Source organism: Spermophilus citellus, assembly GCF_964194105.1.
Source record: "Spermophilus citellus genome assembly, chromosome: 3".
Taxonomy (NCBI): domain Eukaryota; kingdom Metazoa; phylum Chordata; class Mammalia; order Rodentia; family Sciuridae; genus Spermophilus; species Spermophilus citellus.
Window position 1 is genome coordinate 125827348 of NC_138184.1, and position 26530 is coordinate 125853877.

Sequence of the window (26530 nt, forward strand, 5' to 3'; positions counted from 1 at the left end):
CCCCTCCCTGGAAGGCGTTTCTTCACCCACTTTTCCCGTGTCTGGCCGAGGAGCCTTCGCCTGGGCTCTCAAAGCTGCGGTCCGGGGCGGGGGAGGGAGGGCTAATTCGTGTCAGATGGAGGGACGCCGCGCGGGGCCCAGCGCTCTCTCCTGGCTTTTGTTCCCGGCGTCTGACTTCTGACGGGCAGAAGCGGCCGAGGAGGCGGTGCACGGCACCCACTGGCTGGCGGCCACCCAGAGCCCTTTCGGGTCTTGCGGGGTTGAGCATTTCCTGGGACTCCCGAACGCAGGGTGCCTCGGAGGCATCTTCTTCCCCGGACATCGGCTGGCAAGGGTCCTAACCCGGCGGGCTCTCCGTGGACCGTAGGGGCGGCCATGCGGCTGCGCGCCCTGACCCCCGGGCCGCCGGCTAGATTAGCGCGCGAGGTTGGGGCGCGTCGGCGCCGGGGCCAGGTGAGTGTGATGCAGACCTGGGGCTCGGGGTCAGGGCTGCGCAGGGTGCAGCCACCTTTCGGCCCGCACACATGTGGGCCATGCGGCTGTGCGCGCGTGCTCGTGTGTGTGTGTGTGTGTGTGTGTGTGTGTGTGTGTATGTCTATACTTGTGTCCTTGTCAGTGCGCATTGATCTTGCTGTGCTTGTCTAGCATGGCTTATCCATGCAACCATGCCCGTGGGAAGTTTGCGCTGGACGAGGAGGGAGGGCCAATGGGGATTTGCCTGGTGGGGGGCCACCCTGGTGAGTGGTGGGATCCAGTTCGGGCTGCCTCTTGGAAACGTTTCCCTGGATTCTTTTCTCCGGAATGGAACTGGGACACTGGCCTTTGCGCAGACTCGCTGCTCCGCGCCTGTTTCTTGCAAAGGTAAAGGAAGCCTTAAGCTTTGCGCTGATGTGTGGTGTGCCCGGGGACGCAGGAGTAATACAAGTTTCCAGGTCTGCGTGGGTACCACCGGTGCTCTGTGTCCATAGAACCGTTTTTGATGGCCTTTGAATTACATGGAGGGGGCCCGGTGGTTCTCCACTAGGTTCTGCAGCCCCTTCTCAAAGTCTAACAATCAGGCTTTTACTACGTTTGTTTTCCTGGAAACTTCATAAGGTTCTGAGGAGTGAAAAGTTGTCAACGTGCCAGCTAGTTTACTTCATCGTAGTTGCGCAGCGTTCCGAGATTTTCAGTTTAGCAGCCAAACGTGGTTGCTCTGAAGTGTGGGAACAATGTGTGTCCTGTGCATGGAGGGGGTCCCTCCTGCCCTAGGTACTGGCCCCCTGTGGGATGAGAAAAGTCTCTGAGGTCAGCTCTGCGGATGTGGGGAGTGTTTATGTCTGTTTAATTTCAGAGTAAAGTTGAGCTGGGAATGTGCTTTTGATCCATCTCTACCTCCCTAGACTGCATGAAGGTTTCTCAGGTAGCCAAATGCCCACCTAAATCCTCTTTCAATGGTGGGGCTGAAAGGAAAGCATGGCTGGAACTGTGGGGGCTGTAACCCTGTGCTATTGCTTGTGTAACTGTTTCTGCCAGGGCAACCTTTAGCTAAGAGAACATAGCAGAGAGGTCTTTGCATGATTTTGCATTTTGGCAGAGTGGAGCATGCGTGTAGAGCTCCTCCCTGCCCAATTTTGCAGATTTTTCTTTCTCAAAAGAGACTTCACCATCAAGACCAGCACTAATTACCGTGTCCCCCCTCAGGGAGTCCTTGTGGAACCAGCAGCCCTGTTGCTAGTCATCCAAAGTTTGGCTCCTAACAATTAAATGCAATTTAGATTCCTGAACTGAGCCTGCTAACTGCTTCAGCATTGCTGTGGCTTCTCCCCCCTCTGTGGGAGAAGTGAAAGCACAGTATCAGGTGAAGACAAGGGCAGTCTAATCCCGTCTAGTCTCTTTTCACAAGAGAGATGTTATGTACAGATGCGTGTGAGCAGATGTTATTACACTATCTTAAATGAACTCCTTGGGGGATCCAGCAATTGAAATAGTACCACAGTGCCTCTGCTGTTTGCTTCTTTGAGGTTTCTTGCTGTGGACCAGTGGGTGAGAAAGCTGAAGGCAAACAGTGCCTCTTTCTCCCTGCTTGGAATAAAGGTATTTGTAAGGAATAAAAGGTCACAGTATCCCTCCTTGGCCCACAGACTATGGCCAATTCATTTGGCCCACAAATATTAACTAAGGGTCCATGTTTCACTGTCTGCCAGCTGGGCAGAGCCTGCAGAGAATAAATGGGAAAGATCCTAGGAAATTGCAATCTACAACAGGAGAGAAGTCATATAAACAAATAACTATAAGACGAGGGAGAGAATGTATGTGCCAACTGGGACAGTACTAAGAGGGACGTGTTTGTTATGTATTTGAATGCAAGCTCCTGTCTGAAGGTGAAACTGGTCCAAGTACCCTGTCCCTCACCCACTGGCTGTGGGGTCAGGGTCGTGCATCACACCATCCTCCTTTGTAGGATGGTAATGATGGAAGTGCTCTGCTAGTATCATGAACTTCCTCATCAGAAACACCATTAACCTTTTGCAGGGCACTAGGTACAAGGCACCTGCTGTCAAAAACTCAGTAAGACAGTCTCCTTTGAAACAGTCAGACACAAACATAGGAAGGAATACATAACAACAGTGCCTTAAATGGATATAAATTCTTAGAGTACAGTCTATTATATAGAGTGATGGTTCTCTGTCTTGCCTACAGATTTGATTGCCTGGTGAACTTTGAAAAGCATTCCAGTGTTCTGGTCCCCCAACCCAGTAACCTGATTTAATTGGTCTGGGGTAAAGCCTAGGGCAAACTGTTTCAAAAACCCTGCCCAAGTTATTCCTGTGCATTGATATGGTGTGACATTTGGTCATTTACAGTAGCTCTGTCAGGAAATAGGAGGGAGAAGTGATTCTTTCCATTTAAAGGAGATAATGGCTTGCCCAGGGCCACTTGTATTGCAGGTGGCAGAGTCAATGCAAAGGCTTCTGCTTGGTTCACAGCACTTTCCTTTTTGTTTTTTTTTGAGTCTTGACTGGATGGACATAAACATAAGGAGAAGCATGATTAAGTGACAAGACTGCTGAGGAAACTGAAGTGATCAGCAATGACTTGGAGGAGGCAGGGTCTAGAAATGGATACCATAGAAAAGACCGAGTTACTAGACAGCTTGAATTGCAGGGAAAGACAGGGATGATCCCAGGGCATGCTTTGAAGTCAGATGCCACCTTGGAATCCATCTTTTGACAAACCCACTCCTTTGGTGTGGGCTTATGGAGTTCTCTGTGGAGAAGGATTCTGGAGCCATCTGGGGATTGTAACTCTGATTGATTAGTTATGCCTGCCATAGGTGAAGGCCTAAAGAGTTGTGGTCTGTGTGGTATGTGCTTTCTCTTTGAGTGAGTAATTGGTTCTCAGGGGAGACTTTGTTCTGTTGAAAATAAAAATCTAAGGTATTCATTGGGTTTACTAGTTTTGTAGGACCCCAAGAGCACATTTTAATTGAAATTAAAATTAGCATTTTAAAACTGAAGATAAATTTTGAAAATATATCAAATTGTACACTTAAATGGGTGCTTTTTTTTTTTTTTTTTTTTGGTACTAGGGAGTGAACCCAAGGATGCTTAACCACTGAACCACATCCCCAGCACTTTTTATGTTTTATTTAGAGACAGGGTCTCATTAAATTGCTTAGGGTCTCCTCAAGTTGCTGAGGCTGTCTTTGAACCTGTGATCCTCCTGCCTCACCCTCCAGAGCTTCTGGGATTACAGGCCTGTGCCACCATGCCTGGCTCCTGTGCAGTCTTTATAGCTGTTTTGGAAATTCTAAGTGCTTTGCATTTATACATGTGTTTTATAGTTTGCCTTTTTTGTTGTTGTTTTTAAAGCTGCTGGGATTTTTGTTGAGATTGTGTGGAATCTGTAGATTGTTGGGGAAGAATTGCATCTTAATTATTGAATCTTAACAATCTACAAACATGATATAGATCTCAAATTATTTAACAGTGTTTTGTAGTTTTTAGTTTATAGGTCTTTCATATTTTTTGTAAGATTTATTCCTATATTAAATATTTTTTATACTATCATAAATGTTAATTTTTTTCCAGTATTGGGGATTGAATCCAGGGGCACTCTACCACTGAAATACATCTTCAGCTTGTTTTTATTTTGAGATAGGGCTTCACTGAGTTGCTGAGGGTCTCACTAAGTTGCTGAGGCTGACCTTGAACTTGCCATCTCCTGCTTCAGACTCCTAAATTGCTGGGATTATAGATGGTGCCATTGCCTTGTTTGAAAGTGCCTCTTTATTTGCAAATAAAGTCATGCTGAAGATCAGGATTTTGACTTCTAAATTTTGGGGAGGGCACAGTTCTGTTCAAAACAAGGAGTTGTGAAATTTTGACTGTATTTAGACATTTGTCTATTTCTCTTTGCAGTCCTCTCAGTTTTTCTTTTTTTTAATCATTTTTCTGACGTTTTGTTATTAGGTAGTTACATGTAAAAAGGATTGTTTAATCATTAAAAAATGACTTTGTCTTTGGTATCTTTGTATATTAATATGGCCACCCCAAATTTTCTTTGATTAATATTAGAAGTGTATATTTTTTGTTATATATATATCTTTTAAATTAGTCCTTTACATATTTAATTTTTTTTTAAAAAAAATTTATCTAGTTCTAGATGAACACACAGTATCTTTATTTATTTTTATGTGCTGCTGAGGATCGAACCCAGTGCCTCACACATGTGAGGCAAGAGTTCCAGCTCCAGCCCCAGTACCTCACTTATAACTGAGATACTTACACTGTTTATACACATTTGATTATCAGTATGATGAGGTTTAAATATGTCATCATATATAATATTGCAAGGACATATTTAAGCCTATTAATAATCACATGTGTACACAATACCTGGCTTCCCTCTGGTTGATTTCTTGTTTTCTATTTCTCCTACATTTTCTTTGTTCTTTTGCTCTTCTTTGGTGGTGGTAGTGGAGGGGCATTTTTAGATGACTTAAATTATCTTAAGATTTCATTTTATTTCCTTTGTTGGCTTCTTACCAGCAATTCACTATTTTGGAGTATGCCTTTGGGTTTATAGTATACCTCTCTAACTTATCATAGTCTGCTTTCAAGTGATATTGTATCATTTCATCCCTGCTATGAGAGCTTTGCAATAGTATATTTTATTTTCTCCATTCCTGAGCTTTGTGCCACTTCCTCGCATATTTTACTTTTGCATAAGTTAAATATCACATTGCATTCTATTTTTATTTAAACTTTTGTCAATGTTTTAGTGATCCTTCAATAATAAGAAATAAATCTTACATATTTACCCATGTGCTTACTCATTCTTGCTCTCTGTATTCTTTTATGTAAAGTTGTATTTCCATCTATCATTTTCTTTTCGCCAAAGGATTATCTTTAACGTGTCTTATATGTCAGCTAATGATAAATTCTTTCAACTTTTCAGTTTTTGAATATATTAATAAGTTTATTTTATTCTCTTTCATTTTTGCAAGACATTTTTGCTGGGCACAAAGTTCTAGATTTTCAAGACTTCTTTACTATTTTATATTGGTCCACTATCTTGCTTTTTTTTTTTGTAATGGGGATTTAAACCAAGGGTACTTTATCACTGAGCTATATCCCTAGCCCTTTTTATTTTTTGTTTTGTTTTTAATAGAGAGTTTCACTAAGTTGCTTAGGCTTTGCTAAGTTGCTAAGGCTGGCCCCAAACTTGCAGCCCTCCTGTTTCAGACTCCCAAATTGCTGGGATTACAGGAATGTACCACCATGCCTGCCTGACTTCTCACTTGTATTGCTTACTTTTTAAAATGAGAAGTCATCAGTTATCCTAATGGTTGGTCCCCTGCATGTCATGTATCTTTGTGTCTTCTTCTTTCCTCTTGTTACTATTTTCCTGTACTATATATAGGTTGAACCCAGAATTGCACGCATTCTAGCTGGGTGCAGTGGCACATGCCTGTGATCCCAGCAACTCAGAAGTCAGAGGCAGGAAGATTGCAAATTCAAGGCCAGTCTCTATAACTTAGTGAGACCCTGTATCAAAAAAAAAAAAAAAAAAAAAAAAAGTCTATGGGTATAGCTCAGTGATAGGAGAAAAAAAAAAAAAAAAGACCTCACACAATTTAGGCAAGTACTCTGTCACTGATCTACATCTCTAGATCCCCTTTTTAAAAATTTTAGTTTTGAGACAGGTCTTGTTAAGTTGTCCCGTCTGGCTTTGAACTTGCCCTCCTCCTGCCTCAGCCTCCCAAGTAGGTAGGATTGCATGTGTGCACCACCATGCCTAGCTTCCCTCAGGTTGCTCTCCTAATTGTTGGGTTTGAGCAATTTGATTATCAGGTGTGTTGGGGTAATTTCTGTCACCTTTTTTGTATTAGGAATTTGTTGTTTCTTGACCGTCTGGGTTTACAGTTTTCATCTTAGTTTGGAAAAATTTCAGCCATTATTTATTCAAATAGTCTTTTCTGCTCTTCCTTTCCTTCAGGGATTTCAATTATGGGTGTATTCTGCTATTAAAACTCTCCCATAGATATAATTAGCAAATAAAAATTTGCATGTAGTTAAGCTAAAAAACAATAACAACAAAACTCTCCCACAGCTTCGAATGCTCACTTTTTTGTTTATTTAGGTTGGCTATTATCTCTTTGCTTTATTTTGGGAGGTTTTTATTGTGATGTCTTCCACCCATCTGGTTTTTGCAGTGCCTTTTTGGCCACTAATCACATCCAGTATATTTTTCACCTCAGAGTTTTCTGTGTTTCTTCTGTGGATGTTTGACTTGGGTCTTTTTATATTTTCTAAGTCTCTACTTTTTGAACACTTACAGTGCAGTTATAATAACTCTCTTAAGATTCTTGTTTGCTATTTTTAACATCCCTTCTAGGTTAGTTTTGATTAATTATTCTCATTATAAGTTATATTTTCTCACCTCATCTCAAAAGTCTGATAACTTTTTTTTCCAAGTTTTTAGTTGTAGGTGAATACAATGTCTTTATTTTATTTGGTTATTTTTTAAAAATATATATTTTGTTTTTTTAGTTGTACTTGGATACAATACCTTTATTTTATTTTTATGTGGTGCTGAGGACGGAGCCAAGTGCCTCTCACATGCTAGGCTCTATCATTGAGCTAACACCCAGCTCAAAAGTCCTATAACTTTTGACTGGCTACCAGAGATTGTCACTGTTACTTTAGATGCTGGAAAATTTTTTATTCTTATAAGCATTCTTGAGCTTTGTCCTGGAATGTAATTAAGTTACTTGGAAATGGTTTGATCCTTTCTGGGTAGTGCTTTTTTTTTCAGAGAGGGTGGATAAGTCAAGAGGAGTGTTGAGTCTAGAGCAAACTCTTCCCCATGAGTAAGGTAAAATCCTTCTGTTTTCTATCACTATGAATTTTGAGGTTTCCCAGTTGGGCAATGGAAGCAGATACTATTCCCATTTCCATGTGAGCATTGGATACTATTTCCTCTAATCCTATTTAGTAGTTCTTTTCCCAGCTTTGAATAGCTTACACACACACAGACACACTCACACACACAATTGTCAGTACCCAGGTGAATGTTTGAGGGAGACCTTATGCAGGGCTTAGGAGTTCTGAGCAGTTCTCTGTTCCATAGTACTCTCTCGCAAATTCTTGCTGCCTTGCTCAACCTAGGTAGTACACTGGGCTCAGTCTATTTCCTTCTTTTCTTCCCTACAGCCGGAAAATCTTTTGAAGGCAGGTATCTGGGGGCAACCTTGGAATTTATCTTATTTTCTCTTCTCCTGGAGCTGCAGTCCTATAATGCCTAACAATGAAGATACATTCTTGAAAATATACCACATCATTAGTCCATGTCATGATTGTGCCAAAATCATAGAGTGTAGTTACATAAACTAAGATGGTTACAATATCACTGGATAATGGGAATTTCCCAAGTTCATTATAGTCTTATGGGACCAGTGTCATATGTGAGGTGTGTATTGACCAAGGCCTTCTTATCACTCTTCCATTTTTCTGACACAGTGTCTAAAAGCAATTGTTTTGGATGTTTGGTTTATTTTTTTTTTACTATTTCAGATGTGAGGATAAATCTAGTTCCCGGTACTATATCTGAATCAGAAGTTGAAGGTTCTACAGATTTAAAAACAATAAAAAAATGTGATTATATGTGTTTGTTTTTTAAAAAACAGTTTATTTTTATTTATGTATTTTTTTATGTGGTGCTGAGGATTGAACCCAGCGCCTCATGCACTGAGTTACAATCCCAGTCCCCGCTATTATGTTTCAGCCTCATCTTCCAAACCATATTGCCAACCTCTTTCTAGGATGTCTTTTTAAAATATAACCCTTCTTAGAGATCTTTACACAGTAAAATGCCAAACTTTCAAGCACACAGGTTAAGGACTGTCATTGTGGGTTCCCTGTGTGACCACCATCCAGAGCATGAGGCAGTACCTCTTCTACCCAGAAAGTTTTCTCACGCCCTCTGTAGTCCACACCCCCCCCCCCACCAGCTGACTGTTATTACTTCTGTTAACATAGACAAGTTGGCCTGTTCATGAACATTCTATAAGGAAACTGCTCTTCGTGGGTTCCTGCATGTTTGAGTTAGCATAATGCTTTTGATGTTCAGCTGTGTTGTTACATGTATAAATAGTTAGTGCTTAAGTATTCCTGAATAGTATTCTGCCACATGAATATGCTATAGTTCCCTCCTGCCCACTGTTCACCTTATGGTGTACATTTGGTTTATTTCCTATTTATGGTGCTTATAAATAAGGCTGTCATGACCATTCTTGTACAGATCTTTTTTTGAACATAGGCACTTAGATCTTTTTAGTGTACATAAGAGTGGATCATAGGGCAGGTATATGTTTTGGTTATAAGACATTGTCAAACTGTTTTCCAAAGTTATTGTATCATTTGTTTCATGTTCTCAGTGACATTTTATTTTCATAGCAAATTTTAATTATTCTGGTCAGGGAGTAATGGCCTCAGTGGGTGTGTATTGTCTAACAGCCTTAGATATATTAATACTGACAGAATGCACTATCACACATCAGCAACTAGGTGTAGGATGACACTTGGTTACTACAGTAAACTAAATTCTTCTAAGTTCATCAGCTATAGCTATGAGCCTTGACACAAATATAATTTGGTGGGTGAATGGCTAATTTCCTCCTAGTACTATTTCTTGTAACCAAGTTAAGGAAGAAGCAAATACATGTCACAAGCTGGTCTTACAATGGTCTCTTCTGCAGAAGAGCAAGCACATTGGCCCAGAGAGGCTCAGACACTTCACTGGTGGTGATTTTGTGGCACCTTTGAATGCCTTTGAGGGGAAAACAGTCATTTTCCCCTTCACATCTTTGTACTATTTGCTAATCATTTCTTTCAGAAGAAAGAGACTCTGGGAGTGTGTATGAATTACTTTGTCACAGAAATAGTTGACATCAGCCTCCAGTCTGGAAGGGAACAGATTGATAAATGTTGGTTCATGTCATGCTCCGGTCACCCCCCACGCAGGGATGTGCACGTTGGATGGGGAAATTGCTGTCTGTGACTCTGGGATCCAGAACGCTGACCCACCCTGTGTCCTTGCCTTGGGAATATTAGCATTGCTGAGATGCTTTCTTGTTCTTTGTTTGCTTGGTAAAGTCTCTGTTTTAGCTCTTTACCAACTCAGCTAGATTTATTATCTCCTGAGAAGGAAAAGGAAAGAAGAAACAAACTATGAGTTGAAGTGCTCACAGTTTCTTCCTTTACTTTTTCAGCCAGAAGAATTTACCACGAGTCTGCACAGTTTTAAGAAAAAGGCTTTTAAAAAACCCAAAGCCTGCGGAGTTTGCAAACAAATCATTGATGGTCAAGGGCTTTCATGCCGAGGTAAGTACATGCTGATAATTCACTCACTGATTGAACTGGAGCAAACGGACATAACGAAATAAAAACATTCTTGCTGGAGTTTCCAAAATTAAACCTTTGTGGCCTATGTTCACCCTCTACCTGTAGTTGGTAGAGACCTATCATATTTAGGCAGATATGTGCTCATGAGGAGATTTTCCCAGAAAGAGAATTTACTCCCATGGGATTGATAACTCACAATCTACTCTCTGGTCTCTTCTGTAGTGTCTGTAGCTCTCTCTATTCAATTTGACTTTCAGACCTCCCATTTTTTTTGTACTAGGGATTGAACCCAGGGGTATTAGCTACTGAGCCACATCCCCAGTCCTTTTAGTTTTTATTTTGAAATTGGGTCTTGCTAAGTTGCTGAGGCTGGCCTCAAACTTGCAATCCTCCTGCCTCAGTCTTCCAAGTTGCTGGGATTACAGGTGTGTGACACCATTCCCAGAGACTTTCAGATTTCTTACCAAAGTTTGCAAATGAAGTTTATCTCTTCTTTAGAGTTTGGGTTTATTGTGGTGTGGACCCTTGCAGGCTCTTTTACAAGTCATTGGTCCTGTTTCTAAATAGCCACCAGCTTGGCTACTTGATCCCTGAACATCATGCAGTTAATGGAATTGACTAATTCTTTAATTAATCTGTGTAATGGATGTGTGGCTGGGTGGGTTAGTAGGGGTGCGTCAAACAGTGGAGACTTGGCCTTTGAAGAGTGCGTACCGTCTACTCTTAGGTATTACATTTTCTGTGGGTTTGGGGGATTTCTTTTTTGGAAAATTTGTTGAGTGTCGGCTAGTGGGCTTCTGTGGTATTGGACCTCCTTGATTCTTTCCTCCCTGTGGCCACCAAGTTGAGGGTCCCTATAGCAGTCAGACTTCAAGGGGCTGAGGATGTAACTAGGGACCTAAAAGGGTCTCTTGGGATTCTTTCCATGTTAAAAGGCATGGTTGGTGCTCCTGTCTGAACTCTGCTGTGTCAATTAGTGTGGAAGAGTGGGCTCAGTGGGCTCAGGGACCACTGCCTCCTCTCCCTCCGTGCACTGCTTCCCGGTGGCTCCCATCCCTCAGGCCTGTCAGGTGCTGCCTTCCTACTTGAGTCCTTCAGGTATGGAGCACTACCCCCCCACCCCCCCTTCTGCTCTGATGCAGCTCTTGAGATCCTGCAAGGCACTTGGCCAGACATGTCCCCAACCTGCAGGAGAGGCTGACTCTGAGATTGACTTTCCTCATCTGTGGCACTGAGGAAGCCCACCCAGGGGTGGACAAACCTTCCCTACATGGGTGGGGGCCTCCTCTAGGGACTGATTGCAGAACAGTGGTTATGGGCAACCACAGAGCATGCCTGTGCAGTGCTGACTGGCTGTCCTGCCCCCAGGCCTAGAGGAAAGAATGAGCCAAGGAGTGGGTAGCCTTGAGAAGGACGTGACAGAGGTGACCTTGTGTGGAGGGCAACCTCACTGTCTTTTGTGACTGTGACCTCCCTCTGGAGCACCCTGGGGGTTGAATGCAATCAGAAGTCAGAGGCCAGGGAGGCATCTGAGGAATTTTCTGCCTCTGGGCAGAGAACAGGGTTTACAGTCTACTCCAGGCCAGCTGGTGCGACATGGGGGTGATCCATGACTTTCTGGCCTGTGTCTGCATGGAGTGCTGCACTCCATGATATCCTGGTTGCTCTGAGAACTGTGGCCTGTCACTGGCAATTCCTGTGCACAGCTTGTTCAGTGCAGGAGGGTCACATCAGCCATAGCACAGTGGCCCTTTCTGTGCATACATGTATGGTGATGAGAAATGGTACCCTTGCCCTCAGAGTAGCACCCCTCTCCGTCAGGCTTGCCCCAGAGTGACTGTGAGTGAAGACAGCAGTACCTGTGTGTCTGCCCTCTGGGGTCGGTAGGGGCCCTGCACCCCTCCAGAAATACAGCCGGGTTGGGGGCCCTTGAAGTCTTTCTATATTGTGAGTCTCATTCTCATAGAAATAGTCTTATTTTAAAATTTGGATCCCCAAACATGACTCTTTGGTATGAGAATAAGGTCAAGGAGCATTATGGTTGACTGAACCATGATGCTGTGGCAGAGGCTCACATTCAAGGGGTCCCCTGAATCAGAATTTACATGCTCTTTGCAGTGTGGGGACAGGTATGATTGAGGAGCAAAGACTGAGTTCAGACAGCCGAACTGTGCACTTCTCCTAACCCCCACATGGGCAAAGTCTGCTCCTACTCAGAGGCTAAGGTGTTGGGTCCAGTATAACAGTTTTACCCTGAGGTTATTTTAAGGGCTATATGAGATGGTCAGAAGGCCTGCAGGCAGCTTTGTGGCAATCAGCTTATTATTTCTATTGAATGTCCACAGTGAAAATTCATGGGTGGTTCCATATGTCTGATACCCACAGATCCTTAAGAAGGAAGAGGCCCATATTCTGGAAGATAAGAGGATCTCTTCCCTGCCTCCAGACTCCCGGCCTGAAGGAAATTCCAATGCAAGGGGGAGGCAGATGGCACTAGGGAGGAATCTGCAGTGGTGGGCACTGTTGGAAGCAAACACATTCTGATTTCTGGGGAAAAGAGATGCCACAGCAAGACTGGTTTACAGTGCAGTGTGTGTTGTGGCCCAGGGTTCACATGCACTGAGGGGACTTGGAAGCTTCTTGTGTTCTAGAAATGTCTGCCATCTTCTCTCCTTGGGATAGTTTTATAGGCCTTTCCCTTATTATGGACCTTAAAAGTATGTTATGAGAATACTCAATGGATTCTCATAAGGTAAGGTCAGAATATTTGTGTTCCTTGGGCTGGGGTTGTGGCTCAGTGGTAGATTGCTTGCCTAGCACATGTGAGGCCCTGGGTTCGATCCTCAGCACCACATAAAAATAAAATAAAGATATTGTGTTCATCAACTAAAACAAAAGAATATTGTGTTCCTTTTATTGACCCCAGTTGTTGTGACAGTATTTGAAGGCGGGTCCTTTGGGAAGTGATTAGGTCATGAGAGTGGAGCCTTCACAAATGGGATTAGTGCCCTTTTAGCAAAGAGACCACAGAGAGCTGCCTCACCCCTTCCCCCATGTGAGGACAAAGCCAGAAGCACCATCTATGGACCAGAGGTGGGCCCTCACCAGGTACAGAATCTGCCTTGACCTCGAACCTTTAGCTTCTGGAACTCCAGAAATAGATTGCTACCATTTCTAAGCCACTCAGGCTATTATTATTATTATTATTATTATTATTATTATTATGGCAGCTTTACTGCTTGCATTACCTCAGAATATGACTCTAATAAGTGTGTTAACAAATAATAGCTACTCTTTTTTGGAAAGCTTCAGGATTCTGTGTTCTAGGAATCTTTCGGACATGAACATGATCTTTCTCATTAAATTCAGTTACCGTGTGCGCCAGCTGCTGTGAATTGTTCAGGGGTGATCATGGACCTGCCTCATAGAGATGCCATCCTTTGTTCTAGGTGGACAGAAAAAGTCATGCAGGCTGAGTTGTCGGAGCACCCATGGTCAGAGCTGTGGGAATAGCTCAGGAAGTTCCATGGAGAAAGTGATGCCAGTTAGGTGGGTGTGGGAGGCCAGGTAGGACTTCTTGCCTATACAGAGAGGTGTGGCTCAGAGGCAGCTGGCCCCAGATGAGTTAGGGGACACCCTGGGTTTTGACTGTGCCTACACATGGAAGGGAGCCTTGTGCTGATAGAGACTTTGGGCTTTTACATGGTGCCAGGGTATAAGGGCTGGAGTCTTCTGAGGTAATGCAAGCAGTAAAGCTGAGGTCCTGCTTACCTCTGAGAAAGCAGGGGATCCAACATCACTGCCTCGGCTCAGAGGTGTAGGCGTCCATCCCTCATAGTACCTGTAACTTGGATCTGCCACTCTTAACAGGCTGCAAACAGAATCTCAGTTCTTCAGGAAGGAGCCTCACTGCCCCGTGGTTTTTCCTCCCAGCCCTTTCCCTTTTCCCTCCATAACTGCAAACCATCAGTTAGTAGTGGTGGGGACTTTGTTGGATTGGCAGTGGTCCCTGCCTTAGCAGGAAGCCCAGGAAGCCTGAGTGGACAACTCTGCTTCATGGATCAGGGGTCCCAGTCCCTGCCACCAAGGTACTGGGGCAACGAGAGACAGGAGTTGTGCATGGTCCAAGCCACATGGGCACAGGGTAGTGTGCCATCCAGGACTGTGATCTGTACTTGACTTTTAGCCCCCAGGGTACTTCTATTGAGCAAGTGTGATCCTGGTTTATTATGATACTTAGGGTGACTGCTTTGGTTTGAACAGGGTTTGCCCCCTCAGACTCATGGTGGAGTTAAACCCTCATTGTGAGCTACTGAGAGGATTGAAATTTAATCCAATGGTAGTGTTTAGAGGTAGGGCCTTTGGAATTCTAGAGTATTAGGATTAAAAAGGTCATCATGGTAGAGCCCTGTGATGGTATGAATACTGGTGACTTTTTAAGAAGAGAGAGAGAGAGGCCAGAGGACAACACATGCACATACCCATACCCCCCCCCCCCACCCCCACACACACACACATACTCCTTGTGATGCCCTGCACTGTCTTGGGAATTTACTCTCAAGACAGCCATCTCCAGTTGTGACCTCTTCACCTTGGACCAGAGCTATCAGTGGAAATAAATTTCTTTTTTGCTTATCTAGTCTGTGGTATTGTATGAATAGAAACAGAAAATAGACTAACATGATGACCAAGGCCCAGAAGGGCTCAGCGTATAGTGGGCAGGGTGTGGTCCCACATGGGAAGTGCATTGGCAGAGGTATTTGCAGGCCCCTGTGGCACCGAAGGGGGTGGTTGGTTCTAGGGTGACGAGCCAAGCAGGGTGAGGAAACATAGAATGGGCCTTTCTTTGGTTGTTTACAGGTCTCTCTGCTCTTGGGCTGATGGCACCTGTGATGCAGTCTAGTTTCAAGGGTGTTGGCCATCTCAGCACAGCTTAGCAAGTGCATAGCGATTATAAATTGTATGACTAATTTGGGCAGATAAACGCCTGGCTCATGGAACCACTCTTCTCTGTCAAATCCATGTGAGATGGCTCCGGATGTTATTTCCAAACATCTTCCCACAGCAATTAGCATGGTCAGCCTCACCCTGAGGCCAACTCCAGCCCGACCCCCACCAGAACTCCCTCTGATTTCCCTGAAAAGGCTTGCATTGTTGATTCTGCCCAGCTCAGCCCTCCTTATCAGATTTGTCCAGTCCCAAAAGGACATATGACAGAACCTTCCAGAAGCCCAAGCAGGGAGGGAAGGCACCCAGGCCAAATTCCATCTGATAACTCTGGCCTGATGGTGGTTATCCACTGCAAAGCAATGTGTCCCTCTTTCTGAATTTTGCTCGCTGTACCCAGCATGCCGCCCTCTCAGCCGCCTCCACACGTTCTTTAATCCTGGATCTTGACCGAAATCCTTCCTGTTTTCTAAATCTGCGGCTATAAAGAAGTTCTGGAACCCTCCCAGCTGTTTCTCAGAAGTCCGGGTTGTTCGGGTTTGAGAGTCTATGTGCCAGGGACGTCTGGGTCATGCTAATTGATTTTACAGGCCATTTTGATTTTTAAAACTTACTGAGTAGTGTAGCCAAGCTGATAAAGCCAAGTTTTTGTTCTGCAGTGCTGTAAGTTGGATTCTTCTGGAGTCATGGGGCTGTTACTTTCCTAGTTACTCAGGGTAGTGTGATGTTGCTGTCTGCTCACGGGTTGCCTGGGCCACTATCTGGGGAAAGACTGAGTGCAGCTTCTGAATGCACAACTTGGCAGCCAGGAGGGGACAGTGCTCATCTCACTGGGCTCACATGGGCCCCATCAGCCCTGGGAAGCCCTGCTAACAAACGTTAAGGACCTTGTTCCAGAGGATGGGTCTGAGGTTTGCTCTCTGGGACCAGTCAGGTGTCCTCTGGCTGGGTTGAGAGTGTGTGGGCAGGTCCCCCTTGCCCTTGATCATCCCCACAGGTGGCTTCTTGTGGCCAGCATGTGGCAGCAGCTGAGGTGCTCCATTTGGGGCACCTGCACACAGATGGATCCCTGCCACCAAGGTACTGGGGCAGCAAGAGACAGAGGAGTTGTGGATGGTCCAAGCCACATGGGAGGGTGGCAGCTGAACCCCTTGAGTGGACACCCCTTGACCCTGCCTGGTGTGTGGTGTTTATGTAATGATGAGCACTGCCTGATGCTGATCTGACATCCAATCCAGGCTGATCTGCCCACGCAAGGTGGTGTGGGGGAGGGGAGGCTTGTATTCCTGTTCTGCCAACATGTGGACAGTAAGGCATGGCTGGTCCCACTCCCTGGCTGTTAGCAGTAGGGGCATAAAAGTGCTGTGTCAACTCGGTAGTGCTTTGTAAACATTAGTCAGTGTACAACTGTCTCAGGGACCTGTTAGTGAAGATTAAAGCTGCTTATTTATTTACTTATTTATTTTTGAGAGGTTCAGAAGTTGAGCCCGAGATCCCCTGAGTCAGATAGACTTGAGTTCACCTCTTGGCTCTGCTCCAGGATCTCCACTCCTTGGTGTTCTCATCCACCGCACAAGTGCAGAAACCGAAGCCTGTCAAGGGCTTGCTGGCAGCGTTGCCTTTGTGTGTAAGAATTTAGAACTGTGGCACATGGTTAGAATCCCTTGATGGGTTCACAGTGATTTGGGGAAAAGAAAATCATCAACATGTGGAATCAATCAAAAAGAAAGGGCAAGACTGAATTTCTAGAAATAAAACTTCCAGTGTTCTGGGGAACGCCGTCTTAAAGGACATCTCAGTGTTCTTGGGAAGGTCTGGCATGAGTGAGAATGGCAAATCAATTCTGTTCTAGGGATGGTCCCTATAACATCATTGGTGAGGGTGACTGTCTCATGCATCCTGTACCAGGGGAGAGAGGGACACACGTGACTTGTCAGGGTTTGGCTGAAATAAAAACACCCTGAGCCCTGTCCCCCATCCCAGGAAATGGTGCTGTGAGGTGCCATCAGACTCAGCCAAGAGCATTAGGGTTTCCTGTAGAAACTGATTGCAAACTGATGTTCCACAAAGGTGTTGGTGAACAGAGAAGTCATGAGTAGTGACCACATTAGTTGGTTGGTTGGTTGATCGATTTTGGTTAATGCCCCCTAATAGCTCATCCCATGGCAGAATCACTTGGATCTGCATGGCCTGGCATATGGAACCTTTTCTCTCCTGGTCACTTCAGATCTTAACAAGAAATCATTCTAGCTGTCCTGCTTTGGCAGCATGCTAAGGAGCACCCTTCTACCCTGACTTACCTATAGAAGGGCACCAGCAGACTGTGGGGTGCTGCTTTTTGACTTGAAGTTGATCGGAGTCACTATGGGTTAGAGGTGCAGGGCTAGTGGGTGGGGAGCTGCAGGTAGGAGTCACTGTGGGTGCAGACAGGAGCATAGCAGTGGGGATTGGTCCCTCCAGAAGAAGTTGAGGCTCTGTATGGATGCATCCTATTTCTGTTCCTCAGTGTTGTATCATTATGATTTGTAGGTTAAGCAGATAATTTCTAGGATCTTCTCCTTTTTCAATATACTGTATAGAAAATCATGAAAAATCAGAGACAATTTCTTAGTGTTCTTTACTTATTATTTACATATGTCATTTGCATATTTGGTCTCTGTGTGAACATGCTACCTGGAGTCAATAGGTATGTCCTTTACATAGGTGATGTAGGAAGTCCTGAGAAGAGGGATGGGAGAGGTTTTAGTAGAAGTGCCCCTTCTCTCTCTGGCTTATTTTGGGAAGTAGCAGAGCTTGGAGGAGGTGACGGTGAACTGTCCTGCTGGGGTTCCTGGGACACAGATGCTTGAGAAGCAGAGGGTGACTCACGGGCTCATTTATAACTTGGTAAATATGTGTAGAGCCTTGTATAAAAGATTCTGACAACTTCGTCAGACCACAGCCTGGATTCCCAAGGCCCGTGGAGACATTTTGAAGAATAGCAGTTCCAAGACAACATATAACAATGTCAGGCCTCTGGAGCTAGACAGATCTAATGGCAACTGCTACGGTGGGAGCCAGGATTCTTAAACATGACTTTGGAAACCCCCGTGAGAAGAGGGCTGACGTGCAGTCTGCAGACCCTCAGCAGTGGAGGGAACGTGCAAGCAGACAGGATCTGCAAGCCGTCGAGTCCAGGAAAACCCATGAAAAATGACCACAGCACCCCGCCCAGATTCTGGAGGATAAGCTGTGGAAATGTTGGTAGTGGGGCCTTGAACATCATCGGCTCTTGCACTTGAAATGTCTCAGCTTTTCACTTTTGTAAGTCGTTGGATGAACAATGGTGTCTCCTTTTTATTATATTTTTCATCCATCTGGTTATTAAATTAGGCTAATGTCTATGACATTTCTGTTTGTTGAGAAAACTAGCCTTTCAAATCTTTGCTTGTTTAAAAATTAGATTACTTTCTTCTTCTTGGTTTCTAAGACTTCATTATATTAGGAATAGTAAATCTTTTAAAAATATTAAATTAGGCAAAACCTTTGCCAATTTCTGAGGATTTCTGAACTCCCAAAAAATTAACATTTCTCATTTCTTATCTTTTCACCATATGTATTACAAACATTCCACTCAGGCTTTTTTTTTTTTTTTGGTCTCATTTTGTTTGTTGTGTGTTTTACAAAGTTTGTTTCCTACTGTAACAGAAGTTTATATCATTTAACCTTGACTATTGTAAGTATTTTCACATATTAAATCTTTAAAGATTGTGATTTTTTAAATTGCAACCAATTATTTTATTTGTAGATTCTTTTTTTTTTAATATTTTTTTAATTTTATTGTTGGTTGTTCAAAACATTACATAGTTCTTAATATACCATATTTCACAGATTGATTCAAGTGGGTTATGAACTCCCATTTTTTTATAGTATAGGTAATATATATTTTTCATGGCAGAAAGGAACCTTTGCTATCACTCAGATCTATTGTTAATTATAGAAAGAGATATGGTACCAGTGGGCACTGACGATCTGGGACCTTGATCCTCAGGAGTGGACTTCAGCCTTTCAGGTCCTTGTGTCCCCTGATGGCAGCTCTTCATCTTGGCGTAGTTCTTGGCAGATGTGTGTTTCATTGGCTTAGCAAATGTGGAACTTGGTCATCACCCCAGGCACAATAAAGCCTTTGCCTACAGGATAATGAGATGTTTAAATCCAGCACTGTGAAGTGTGTGCTGCCCCTGGAAACCCTGATCTGGTGGCTGATTCCAGCTTCTTAAATCATACACCCTCAGGTCTGCCTCCCAGGGCAGGGGACTGCCACACTGTATTTCCATTTGCTGTTTGTACAATGGGGTTAGAATGTGCTTTTCTTTCTGGTCACTGTGGGAACAGGTAGCACAAGATATGTAAAGACCATGGAATGGCTTAAATGGCCCTGTGGCAACCAAACTCATGGAGCTGCATGGATTAGAGCCCCCTCAACCAGCAGGTTTCCCCTGTACTGGGAGGTGCAGAAGCTGCGGTCCCTGGGCAGTAGACTGGGCTCCAGCTCTGCAACATGACTTCTGCAAGTTCCCCATTGAGGGGTCCAGCTCCGCATTAGAGCTGCACATTCAGCATCCAGAGGCAGAGACACTTTACTTCTCCTGCATCTCTTGCAGGAGTTGGGGAGATCTTCTCCAGAAGACTCTGGGAGAATTTACTTACCTTTCTGGGAGTCAGATTAGGGTCTTTCCCACTATTCCAAGAAATATAGGTAAAGAGAATGAATGGGTTGTCATGGCTGATGTGAACTAGCCTTCCTCACGCTGGGGTCTCAGCCCTCAGCTAAACTCTTAGAAAACTCCAAAGAGCTTGGTTTAATGGAAATGGAAACTGATGAACAGTTAAAATACTTAAATCATGTAAAAGAAACAGTAATGAATATTTTATCTTAATATAAATTATATTTTTAAGGAAAAATGACTATTTTTCAAAACAACAGAATGAGCAAAGGGCATTGTGGATTTGTGTGTGTGTGTGTGTGTGTGTGTGTGTGAGAGAGAGAGAGAGAGAGAGAGAGAGAGAGAGAGAGAGAGATTGATTCTGTTGTACAGTATTAATAAAGAGGTTGAGCCCACTTGCCTGCTTCTACATTCAGTCTTTTAACATATTGTTTGGCTTTACGTATTGGAGAAAGTTCAGCCCTGTACAGATATGTAGTTGGGAAAGGAAGCATTTTAATAGCTTTTTCTGATTGTGTGTATGGTCTGTTTTGATTGTACATCAAAACTTAGCTGAAAGTTTCTTGAAGTTTAATTTTTTTTTTCTTACTGTTTTATTAGAATCCACTGGCTTCTGGTGCACATTGATGATACCTAGCAGGGATCATCTTGCATTGGTCACTTGGAAATTACTAGCCCTCTGACTTATGCAGACTTCCAAATGTTGAGATATTTGTTATATAATAATTTCAAGAAAGCATCCACATTTATTAATATCATTGGGGATTTTATCATAAAAACTCTAGGAATTTTCAAGCTTCCTGGTTTGGTATACAGATCTTCCAAAACTGAGTTTCCACTTGAAATCTCAAAATTTTGCCACTGGTGTATTGTGACTGGCTCACATTTTTCATTTGACAAGCACTCACTTTTGAATAATCATGTTTTTTGTCTGCCAGGAGTTCTTTCAAATAAAAAAAAAATGGCGTTTTCTGAGAAAGTGGCTAGTTTAGCTGACAACTCAGTTGCTATCTAAATCCTCTTCCAGGATGCTGAGAAGTGCTCTTTGGAGATGTCCTCATTGATCTGGCAGAGTAGTGAAAAGGGTCAGATTTCATCAAATTCAGATATCCAGGTTTAGTAAAATTAGAAATTTTAAGGATACTCTTAAAGTGAAAATGGCATGTCTTTTACATGGTGAGTGCACAGCAGTGGAGAGTAGAATGGCCAGTAGTACACCTTGCTCTTGCCTACGTGTCTGTGAAGGTACTAGCAATTTTATTTGCCCTGTTACCCCGAGAGAAAAGGCAGAAATATCTTAGTATGTAACTGTGAAAATAGTTTTTTACCTCATCAGCCCCTGACAGGTCTTGGGCACCTCAGAGTCCTCAGAGCTCCTATGAGAACCACTGGCCTAGATCTGGCAGGATGTAACCCTTCATCTAGGGTGACCCTTCTGTGACTCACACAGGGTTGGTGGGAAAAGGCTAGACTAAATAAAACTCTGTGAGTGAGGAGGAATTGGGCAGTGAGTGCACAGTGGCCAGTATATCACACATCAAAGAAGTAAAAAAAACTCTTTCTAAAATCTTCTGTTCCATAGCAAATGCATAATGGTTTTCAAGAGATGCTGGGTGTTTCTTTGAGCATATCATCTCTCTGGATGGGTAGGGAGTGGCAGAGGGTCCTGGGCCCACTGGGAAAGGTGGCTCACTCAGCATGGGACCAGTGAACAATGGAAGAGAAGGTGCCAGGTTGTTATGGAGGCAGCTAGGGCTCTCATGGAACGAGAGCTCCAGGTACCATGATTACAAGGTCTCATGAAGGTTGCATGGAGAGTGAGGTCTGTGGCGGCTGAAATAACATCCAGGAGACCCTTGAGCTTGGCACTGGGCAGAAGGTTATGGATTTTCAGATGCTCAGCATCTAGAAGCCAGGGAGATTGTTAATGGAGAGACTGCCACAAGGAGGAGGAGGAGGAGTTATAGAAGGGAATTAAGCTATTTAAATGGAATCTGCAGGACTCTGAATGGCTTATAATAGTACTGACAAGGCTCCCTGCCAATACTCTTCCACACATTTTACATGTACTGACTTTAGCTGGTCCTCTCCATAACCATCTTATAGATGAAGCTGAACCCCAGAGTGTGAGGAACTCTGTCCTTAAACTTGGGAGAAGATTTGATGATTTCAACAGAAAAAAAGTTGATTAAGACTCTGAGAGAGCAAAAGGGAATGAGTAATGGGCACCCCTTTTTCAGGAATTTGGGACTCACGTGGCTGGGCAGTTCTGGCTCTGGTTCTCTTGAGAGGTATTTCATCTGCCCCTTGACCAAGGCTGGAGCCTCCATGCTTCCGTGCTGAGTACTCCTATGGCTGGTAGGCTGGGGCTGGCTCCGTGCTGGCTGTTGGTGGGAGGCCTCAGTTCCTCTCTATGTGGGCCTCTTCATAGGGCTTCTTGAGTGTCCTCACTACATGGTGTCTGGCTCTGCCAGGGCAGAGGCTGTGATGCCTTTTGGCCTGAGAAGTCACAACTTCCTCCTGTGCCATCTGCATTGTCACACAGACCAGCAATGATTCATTGTGCCAGGGGCACCTGGATTATTGAGGCTGTCTCAAAGGCTGACCACTACGTGATGTTGTGGTCCAGTCATGTGCTGCTGGGCCTGTGTGTGTGTGTGTGTGTGTGTGTGTGTGTGTGTGCGCGCGTGCAGGAAATTTCTTTACCTGCGTCTCTGCTGATTCTCACTTACCCAGAGTCCTGAGGTCTTACCTGCCTTCTCCTTACCTCAGTCCTCCCTGCCTTCTTCTGGCTGGTTTCTGTTTGCACTTTTAATTTTGCATGAATGGCTCCTTGTTTGCAGTGGAAGTCTGTCTTAGTTAGAAAATATCTAGTCCCCTTTGCTTGTTGTGTCCATTAGAAGATGAAGAATACATATTTGTTTTGGTTAATACTTTCACAAACCTTGGAGGCATAGAATGACAGTTCCAAAAATAGATCTTGCAAAGATAACAACCTAATGACTAATGGAGTTCACTCACTGCCAGCCCTGGGCAAGCAACTTCTCTGTCCTCTCCTTCTTCAACCCTACATGAACCTTTATGATTTCAGTATTTTATAGTTGGCAGAGTGGCAAGATAGAGAGTCAAGAATTTCCTAAGCTCCCAGGTACTTCAAAGCTCCAAACTGGGTTTTGGGGCTTGTCTTTCTGACCTCTGAAGACTTGTTGTTTAGGCTCCATTTACTTCCATGTATGAACTTTGCAGTTTCAAAGCAGGGTCCCGTGAAGGATTCCGTTTGACACCGTGATAGCTCTGTGAGAGGAAGCAGAGGCTCAGAGAGGTTCTGGGACTTGCTCAGGTCAACCTAGCTGATGGGGGCAGTCTGGATAGGAAACCCCAGTCAGATGCTCCTGGTATACTGGCAGACTTGGGGGAAGTGAGGGAATGTATGTGATATCTCCCAGGAACTCCCCAGGGCAGCTATGCTGGGATGGCTCACACATCCACTTCATTTCTGAATGTCTCTCTGTCCTGCTGCCTCTGCCAGGGCAGCCTGCTCTTAGCCCCTGTGGAGCTGCTCCTCAGGCTTTTATGCCTCAGCAGCCCAGCTGCAGCCTCTGGGCGGGAGGGCCTGTGAAATCCGCATTGGTTCCAGCCCTACATCTGCATTGTTAGGGCCTCCCATGACACAGGCCTCACTCCCTTCACACAATGGCCCCTGTTGAAGGATTCCCCTGTAGGAATTTAGACATGAATTTATTCTGACAGTCCTTCTTAGGTTGTCCGGAAGTGGAAGCAGTGTGGAATCCAAATGCGTGACTTTCTCACTCATGTAAAGGCTCCAATCTGAATGCTTGGGGGGCGTTTTCGAGTTTCTTTTCTTTTATTCAGAGATCAGCGATCATTTCTAGGCATGCGTGAATGCTTTTTATTGCTCAGATTCTCTGCCTTTCTTCTGGAGGGATCTAACTTGGCTGAACACACCCCTTGAAAATACAATATGCTTGTAACTCTGCTCAAGAAGTTTCTGCTTGGGCCATCTCGCTGTTGCTAGCAGACAGGCGTTGTAACCTGGTTCTTTCTGTTTGATTTTGGTGCTGGGGACTGCATTCAGGACCTTGTGAATGCTAAGCATGCAGTCTGCCACCGAGCCACACCGCCATGCTCATCACTCAATTTTTACATGCCACTTCCTCACCGATTTCTGTCTAAATTCTGCCATGGGTCCTACGTGCACAAGCTCCCTGAGAGAGGCAGCTCAGAAGACTTTTGTGCTGGACTTTTTCCAGGAGTGAGAGAATTTGGAGAATTAGAAAGTTATCGCTGCTCTGATTGCTGAACACACTCACATTCTTTATATTTTTTTTTTTCTCCAGCCTGCAAGTATTCCTGCCACAAGAAATGTGAAGCCCAGGTAAGCATTCCATGACTTTCCCATGGGACTTTTGGTGGTAGAGCTGGCCTTCACTGAATGATAGGCAGAGAAGGGGGGGGGGGCCCTCTTTGGACCATGGCCATAGAAAGGAGCAAAGAGAGATGGCTTGTGAATACTTCTCGATGGGGTGTATGCATTTCATCTCCAGAATAAACTGAAGAGCTTTGAAATCCACATTTTGAGTTCTAGAAAATAATTCTTAAGAATTTGATTTCAGATAAGAATTCGGTGATTTTTCTCCTGCCGTGCCACCAGCTCCTTTTCAGTGACAGATGATCCCTATGTTGGCAGGAGGCTTCCTGGGGCAGTGAGCGGGTGGGAATAGACAGGGCTCAGAGTCTACACGTAGCCTTAAAGTCTTTTCTGGGTCTTTTTGAGGGTGGTTATGCACAGGTTGGTTTTGTTTTTCAGTCTCCATGAAAACGTGGTAACCATGGAGTAGGAGGTACTTACACTGAGCTTTCATGTCTCTGTAGAGGTTTAATTGCTGAGTGACTGCTGGAAACCTGGCTGTGTCTGGTCACAATTGGTTCTGTGATGAGAGGTGAATGAAGGTGGCCTGAAAATGGGGGACACTGAGGAAGGAGCTTGTGGTTTTATCCTGTGTCATGAGCTGGCACCTCCAGATTTCCTAGATGTGCTGTACATCTCAAATGCGGTCTCTGTTGACTGTCAAGCCCCACCTTTGGGGGTGTTGGGGGTCCTGGAAGGCTGCCTCGTGGCTACAGATCAAGGGAAATAGGGTTTTATTTTGTTTTTTGGTTTTAGTACCAGGGGTTGAACCCAGGGGCTCTTAACCACTGGGCCACCTCCCCAACCCTGTTTTTATTTTTTATTTTGAGATAATATCTTGCTAAGTTGCTTAAGACCTCACTAAGTTGCTGAGGCTGGTTTTTTACTTGAAATCCTCCTGCCTCAGTCTCCCAAGTCATTGGGACTACAGGTATGTGCCACTGTGCTTGGTGAAATAGGATTTTAAGGTCTTGGGATTTTGCTGCTCTTGTGGACCTCATGGGTCAGCTGTTCTAGAGAATTCCTACCCTGTCCCAGTGTCCCATCCTGAGGGCTATGAATGAAGCTGACTTCAGGATACCGTGAACTAGTTCTAATGTGCATTCTCTCCATGTGAGGACCAGAGGGCTAGTTTCCTCTACCCTGTCTACCACACTCACACACAAACAGCCACATGTACAAACATGCACATTTATACACTCACACATGCACAAACAGGTTTGTGGTCACATGCACAAACACACACATGCACACTAAACTATGCATATCGGCATGTGCATCCATCCACACAAGTTGGAAGAACTAGACTGGTCTAGTACTATTTCGAAAGATAAATGACCTTTTTTTTTTTTTTTTTTTTTTTAGAGAGAGAGAATTTTTTTTTAATGTTTTTTAGTTTTTTCGGCGGACACAACATCTTTTGTTTGTATGTGGTGCTGAGGATCGAACCCGGACCACACGCATGCCAGGCGCTACCACTTGAGCCACATCCCCCAGCCCCAAAATGACTTCTTTTAAAATGTTTCTTTATGCAGAGTTTTGGCCACTTGCAGAAGAAGAGAGGGTGGCTGAGTGCTATGGTACACTTCTTACCCAGCCACAGACCAGCAGCCCCTCTGTCCTTCCCTTCGATTCTTCTTCCCAGAGGTCACATGGGTGCTTTCCCCGCCTCATGGGGGCACAGGGAGCAGTTCTGCTCTCTCTTTCCGCCCTGGTCTGGAGAAGGCTTCCCCTTTCCAGCCAGGGTGAACATTTCATGTTCACACATACTGCTAGGCTGGTCCATTTCTGACCATGGTTTATTGTAGGTCTTTTTGCCTACAGACAGGCTTCATTCGGGGGTACTGCACCCCTTCAGTCTAAGGAATCGTGTGGCAGCAGTGCTTTTGAATGCATTGGTAAGTGGGGGGCATCCCACCCATGGGGTATATCTCAGACTTGGAGAGGTTCCCTTCCCCTCAGATGACTTAAACTTGCCCCTCTCCTCTGGGGTTTCCTTTGTGGTGACATCTGTCCTTGTAACTTGTGTCTTGTCACCAAGGGAGAAGGGGTGAGCTATTTGTTCTGTCACCACCACCTTCATCTGACTTTCTTATTGGCTGGCTACCCTGACTGGGGCTGCAGAAGTGAACCTACAACTGTTTCTCCCATTTCTGGCTGTTTAATAGGTTGAATTTGTGGGTTCAAAGAATATTCCAACAGCCTTAGGTATCACTGATTATGACATTTCTAACCACAGCAATTCGCAGCTTGCTAAGGGATGGATAAACCTTTATTCCTATCAAATTCCGGTAGGGGGGAAATATATCCATATCTTTTTTTTTTTTTTGATAATACAGCTTTGAACAGCAGGAGAGAAAGCCACCAGAAATAACAAAGCACTTTCTCATTCCAAAAATATAATGCCATTGTTGTTGGGGATACAAGGGCTGTAAATTTCTCAGTGGCTCCTGCAGAGCTCAGCGTCTGGGGAAGCAGCTTGGTCTTCCAGGAACTAGAATGTGGTCTTCCTCACATTATTACACTTAGTTTTTGGATCTTTGATTACTGTATGTATA

At 44.4% G+C, this 26530-nt stretch overlaps 1 protein-coding gene and 1 long non-coding RNA gene across 6 annotated transcripts in view; one reads left to right on the forward strand and one right to left on the reverse strand.

Moving 5' to 3' along the window:
* The window catches only part of TNS3 (tensin 3), a 275924-nt gene that overhangs the window by 46272 nt on the left and 203122 nt on the right, over positions 1 to 26530 (forward strand). The window contains exons 1-3 of one of the 5 annotated variants that reach the window (XM_081287957.1): positions 95 to 453; positions 9758 to 9869; positions 23902 to 23939. In XM_081287957.1, the coding sequence (XP_081144083.1) occupies positions 376 to 453; positions 9758 to 9869; positions 23902 to 23939 (228 nt within the window). In that variant the 5' untranslated portion in view covers positions 95 to 375. Of the gene's footprint in view, positions 1 to 94; positions 454 to 9757; positions 9870 to 17792; positions 18141 to 23901; positions 23940 to 25852; positions 25871 to 26530 lie in introns of those variants that run through there. The other 4 variants (XM_081287962.1, XM_081287963.1, XM_081287959.1 and 1 more) reach the window with 4 other exon arrangements.
* On the reverse strand, positions 17292 to 21933 carry LOC308645663. Its single transcript, XR_014021264.1, has 3 exons — positions 21799 to 21933; positions 18832 to 19006; positions 17292 to 17408 (listed from the first exon to the last, which is right to left on the reverse strand). It is a non-coding gene; the product is annotated as an uncharacterized lncRNA (long non-coding RNA).